The sequence below is a fragment of the Lipotes vexillifer genome, unplaced genomic scaffold, assembly GCF_000442215.2.
Source record: "Lipotes vexillifer unplaced genomic scaffold, Lipotes_vexillifer_v1.1 scaffold184, whole genome shotgun sequence".
NCBI lineage: Eukaryota > Metazoa > Chordata > Mammalia > Artiodactyla > Lipotidae > Lipotes > Lipotes vexillifer.
In genome coordinates, this window is record NW_006783561.1 from 1,622,814 (window position 1) to 1,628,813 (window position 6,000).

At 39.5% G+C, this 6,000-nt stretch overlaps 1 protein-coding gene across 4 annotated transcripts in view; it reads right to left on the minus strand.

Annotated features, from left to right (window-relative positions):
• The window catches only part of MMS19 (MMS19 cytosolic iron-sulfur assembly component), a 33,346-nt gene that overhangs the window by 19,121 nt on the left and 8,225 nt on the right, over positions 1-6,000 (minus strand). For 2 of the 4 annotated variants that reach the window (XM_007456212.1, XM_007456213.1), the window contains 2 exons: positions 2,322-2,370; positions 260-360 (listed from right to left, as the gene is read on the minus strand). In XM_007456212.1, coding sequence (XP_007456274.1) covers positions 260-360; positions 2,322-2,370 — 150 coding nt within the window. Of the gene's footprint in view, positions 1-259; positions 361-2,321; positions 2,371-6,000 lie in introns of those variants that run through there. The other 2 variants (XM_007456215.1, XM_007456214.1) reach the window with 2 other exon arrangements.

The following is a 6,000-nucleotide window of genomic DNA, read 5'->3' on the forward strand; positions in this document are numbered from 1 at the left end:
CCACTCCATCTATGAAACACTACTTTGTCCATTTTACAAAGAAGGGAAGATATACTGAAAAATACTGTCTAAGGCTACATTTGAAATCCATGTGTCTTGTGTCTCAATTCTTATCTTCTCTGCCACATATACCAGTGAGGAATGAAGACCCTGAATTAGGAGTTCACAGATACCTTATGTCCTCCCTCCCTCCCTGTAAAGTTGGCTTGAATAGACAAGCAAGGCCTTGGCTCAGCACTCCTACTAGCGATGCCAGTACCTTCCTTCTCCAGGAGCAAGGAGTGACACTGCAGTAGCACCTGTGACAAGAGCTGGATTCCTCGTGCCCGAGTTCGGGGTTCTGGATTCTCTAGAGAGGACCTGGCGTAAAGTAAGATAGAGACAGCCTGACATTACCCAGTTCAAACTTTTGAAGTAAATATTTTGCAATTAGTCACACTCACCCCCTGGGCATGGAAGCCAGCCCAGGAAGGTATTCTGGAGGTGCTTAGCATTACAGACAACACTAAGGCCAATCCCCAGATTGACCTGGCATCATTAGAGGCATATGTGACACCACAGCCAACAGAAGTGTCCATCTCCAGGCACTGACTGGGCATGGGGCTTACTCCTTCTCATACAACTGTGACATTCCTCTGAAATAGAACTTAGCAGCTAACCACAGGGCTCAAGAGATGACTGGCAGCTGCAGCTTCTACCAAAACAGGAGGAGAATAAATATATCACTGTTAAAGCAACCACTACAGTCTTAGGGACCACATCGTCTTTATAACTGGAAGACCATTATGGTCTTTATAATTGGAAGTTTACAAAGTAAGATGGTCAGAGTAAAGGTTTTAACTATTTAGGATTATTGATATGGGAGGACCTAGGATGAAGCAACAAGGAGGTGATTTATCTTCAAAACAACTCACATTTAGACATACCAGAAGGAATCTAAGTAAATGCAGGAGGTAGAAGACTTCTGAAGGAGAACTGGCCAGGATACATGAATGAAACCTCAAGGTTAAGAGTATCTATAGCTAGGGGTAATGGGGTAAAAAGAAGCTCACTCTTGACAGGATCCTTAGGACAGGAACTTACAGAAAGGTAGAAGTAGAAAACTGTGCATTTAAAAATGGACCAAGGCACACAAATGCTCATAGCAGCATTATTCAGAATAGCTAAAATGTGGAAACAACTCAGATATCCCTCAACTGATGAATGGTTAAACAAAATGTGGTATATCCATATAACAGAATATCGTTCAGCAAGAAAGGAAGTACTGATACATGCTACAACAGGGATGAACTTTGAAAACATTATGCTAAGTGAAAGAAGCCAATCACAAAGGTTACATATTACTGTATAATTCCATTTATATGAAATTTTCAGCATGGGCAAATCTACAGAGACAGAGTAGATTAGTGGTTGCCAGGGGCTAGGAAGAGAAAGGAATGAGGAGTGATTGCTAATGGGTGTGGGGTTTCTCTTTGAGGTGATGAAAATGTCTTAAAACTGACTGTGATAAGGGTCTTACAAATCTGTGAATACATACTTTAAAATGGTGAACTTTATGATACATAAATTGTATCTCGATAAAACTGTTATTTAAAAAAAAAAATGGACCAAGGCCACAACATGAGGAGAAAGGCCAAAAGATCTCTTATGTGGGAAAAATGCATAATAGTGACCCACTCCCCCACCCTCTCCCCAATTTTCTAGCTTTTTCTGTTTTAGAAGACATGCTAGCCATGACAGTTAACAACCTACGCTAATTTAAATGTCAATTTAAATGGTCTACCAAGTATGAAATATGAGGAAAGCAGACATTAGACTACGAGCATATAGTTCCTCTGGAGCTTGGAATATCTGGTGGTAACACTGGTCTTCCAGCTGTTTTTCCAAGCCTTTTCCTATAGTGGGGAACCTGGTGCAAGGTCAGCCTCTTGACCACTCCCCAGGCTGGGCTCACAGCAGGTCTGAGTCAGATGTAGGCTGACTAGAATCCTATGGGGAGGGTGGGTCTAAAGAAGCAGAAGAGGAATCCCAGCTCTAATTAACTAACAGTTGATGGCTTTCAACCACCCGTCTCAGCCTAAACCTGTAGGCTGACCCAGGAGCTAATGTGACCCACAGGCGGTGTTCCCAACACTTCCTTAGGGGCCTCAGTCAGGTGGCAAGAAATCATTTTTCAGGAGAAACACTGGCTTAACCTGAGGTACTGATATGGGAGGGGGAGGAGGGTGTTGGGCTACAGTAGGAGAAATTCAGGACAAAATAACTTTTTCAGAGTGCAGCGCCAGGGCTGGAGACTGGTATTCTAGAGCAGAGGCTCTTACCCAAGGGCTTCCACCACTTGTAACACCGTATAGCTTCCAGATTTCACATCTAAAGGAAAGAAGAAAAAGAAACCTGAAAAAACAAAAATAAAACTCCATCCCAGGGTTCAATGGCTCTAATTACCAATGTTTTTGCCTACCCTAGGTCTTACACCATGGGGCCCGCCGTGCTTGCCAATAGCCTCTCCTACATGAAAAGCATTTCTGTAACACTTCAAGTATGCAGCTCCAAGTATAAAAATTGAAAAGAAAGTCAATATATCATTTGCAGGTAACCTGTTTATCTAGAAAATCCAAGAGAAATAAATGAAAAAAATACTACAAACAAAATAATTCATTAGGGTGGCTAGGTACAAAATTAATATGAAATTAAGAACTTTCACATACATACATACAGTAGCCTGAAAAATTATATAAAGGAAAAAAGAGCCTATTTACAATAGCAACAAATAAAAATTAAAAAAGAGAGAAAGAGAGAGAAAATACCTAGATATAAACCTAACAAAAAATGTGAATATCTGGGGACTTCTCTGGTGTCTCAGTGGTTAAGAATTTGCCTGCTAATGCAGGGGACACAGGTTCAATCCCTGCTCCAGGAAGATCCCACATGCCATGGAGCAACTTAACCCGTGTGCCACAACTAGTGAGCCTGCACTCTAGAGCCTGAGAGCCACAACTACTGAGCCCATGCGCCAAAACTACTGAAGCCCATGAGCTCTATGGCCTGCGTGCCACAACTACTGAGCCCACGTGCTGCAACTACTGTAGCCCACGCGCCTAGAGCCTGTGCTCCACAACAAGAGAAGCCACCTCAATGAGAAGCCCACGTGCTGCAACAAAGAGTAGCCCCTGCTCGCTGCAACTAGAGAAAACCTGCAAGAGCAACAAAGACCCAACGCAGGCAAAAAAAAAAAAAAAAAAATATATATATATATATATATATATAAATGTGAATATCTGAATGGTGAAAACTTTAAAGAACCACTGAGAAAGTTACTGTGTAAAAAATAATACATAATTAGACAGGTAAATTCTGAAAAAGAGCAATGAGGGAGGGAGGGAAGGCAGTTCTTCCAGATAGTAAAAGATTGTTATAAAGTCACAGTAATTAAAATACTGTATAGTTTTTTGTTTTCTTGGGGTTTTTTTTGGCGGTACGCGGGCCTCTCACTGTTGTGGCCTTTCCCGTTGCAGAGCACAGGCTCTGGACGTGCAGGATCAGCAGCCATGGCTCACGGGCCCAGCCGCTCCGCGGCATGTGGGATCTTCCCGGACCCGGGCACGAACCCATGTCCCCTGCATCGGCAGGCGGACTCTTAACCACTGCGCCACCAGGGAAGCCCATAAAATACTGTATAGTTTTGAATATACTTTATGTTTTCCATAATAAAAGTAAAAAATAAAAAATAACCAGTGTAGTATGAGTTCATATTCAAAGAAATCAATGGTACAGAAATAGAACAGCAAATCCAGAAAGAGACACGAATACATGAGACTATGATTTTAAAAATCATATTTCAATTAATGAAAAACAGACTATTCAATAAATGGTGTTGGCATGATTGGGTAAATATTTGAAACAAACAAACAAACAAAAAAACCAATGGCTCTGAATCTTTCACCAAAGTAAATTTCAAATGGATTAAAGAAAAAAACACACGAGAACATTTCTAAGTATAACATAGTTATATTTAGCCATAAAAGAAAAGATTGGTTAAAATCAGCTACATTTAAAAAAAATTGGATTTTCTGCAAGGCAACAACAAACATCATAAGACAAACTGGGAAAAAATATTTGCAATTCTTATAACAAAGGGCTATTTTACCAATATAAAAAGCATTTCTACAAGTCATTGAGAAAAAAGACCAACAACCAATTTAAAAAGATGCTCAACCATATTAACAACAGGAATGCAAATTCAACTCCCCAAAACGCTGGTTTTTAACATACTAGACTGGCAAAGATCAAACATTTTGTATCACGCTTATGTTTGGTAATGGTGCGTGGAATTAAGGCACTCTTAAACACTGTAGGTGGAGTAAAAATTGGTACTGCCCTTTTATGGAGCACCCCCCCCCCCCTTTTTTGGCCGCGCCTGTGGGGCATGGAGGATTTTAACTGCTTGACTAGGGATGGAACCTGCGCCCCCTGCAGTGCAAGCGCGGAGTCTTAACCACTGGACCACCAGAGAAGTCCCTATGGAAGGCAATTTGAAAATACTTTTTAAATTACAAATGTACGTAGGCTTTAACCCAGCGAATCTTCTCAGAATTTATCCTATATACTTGTAAAAGTGCAAAATAATGCATGTACAAGTTTTTTCATTTCAGAATGATTTATAATAGCAAATGACTGCAAACAACAAATGGCTGGGACATGGAAGCAACCTAAGTGTCCACTGACAGATGAATGGATAAAGATGTGGCACATATATACAATGGAATATTACTCAGCCATAGAAAGGAACGAAATTGGGTCATCTGTAGAGAGGAGGATGGACCTAGAGACTACAGAGTGAAGTGAGAAAGAGAAAAACAAATGTCATATATTGACGCATATATGTGGAATCTAGAAAAATGGTACAGATGAACCAGTCTGCAAGGTAGAAATAGAGACATAGATGTAGAGAACAAACCTATGGACACCAAGGGGGGAAAGTGGTGGGGAGGGTGGTGGTGGTGGTGGGATGAATTGGGAGATTGGGATTGACATGTATACACTAATATGTATAAAACAGATAACTAATAAGAACCTGCTGTATAAACAATAAATAAATAAAATTTAAAAAAAAGAAAGAAGTTAAATAAGTTATAGTACATCCATAATGGAATTCTCTGTAACTACTTAGGAAAAAAATTGAAAAAAGACTGAGGAACCTGTATATTTATACTGATAGTGGGAAAAGATTTAAAAGCAGAACATAAATAGAATGTACATAAATAGTATATAGTATGTGCATAGCATTGTTTTTAAAGGGAGGGAGAATTATTTCTATTTGCATTTATTTATATCTCTAGAAGATGAAAGGAGTTAGTAACACTGGTTGTCTCTAGGGAGGGAGACGGGTAGCTGGGGGTTGAGAGGTAGACTTAAAAAAATGTTTTACACTTTGGAATAATTTTAGATTTAAAAAAAGGTTGTAAAGACAGTACATAGAGTTCCTGTATACCCCTCACCCAGTTTCCCTGAATGTTACCATGTTACATAGTACATCTGTCTAAACTAACAGAGATTAGCATTTGTATATTACTTTTAATTAAACTCTAGACTTTATTCAGATTTTACCAGTTTTTCCACTAATGTAATTTTCCTGTTTCAAGATCCAAGTAAGGACACCACATTGCAACTAGCCATCATGAATACTTAGTCTCCTCTAGTCTGTGAAAGTTTCTCAGTCTTCCTTGCTTTTCATGACCTTGGTATTTTAAAGAAGTACTTTATAGAATGTCCCTTGAAATGGGTTTCTTTGATGTTTTCCTCATGTTTAGCCTGGGGTTATGGATTTGGAGAAAGAATAGCATAGAGGTGAAGTGCCTTTCTCATCACATCATATCATAGGTACAGTATATCAACATGACTTATCACTGGTGATTTTAACTTTGATCACTTGGTTAAGGTAGTGTCAGCAGGTCTCTGCACCATACATACTGTTACTATTTTTTCTTTTCCCACACTCTT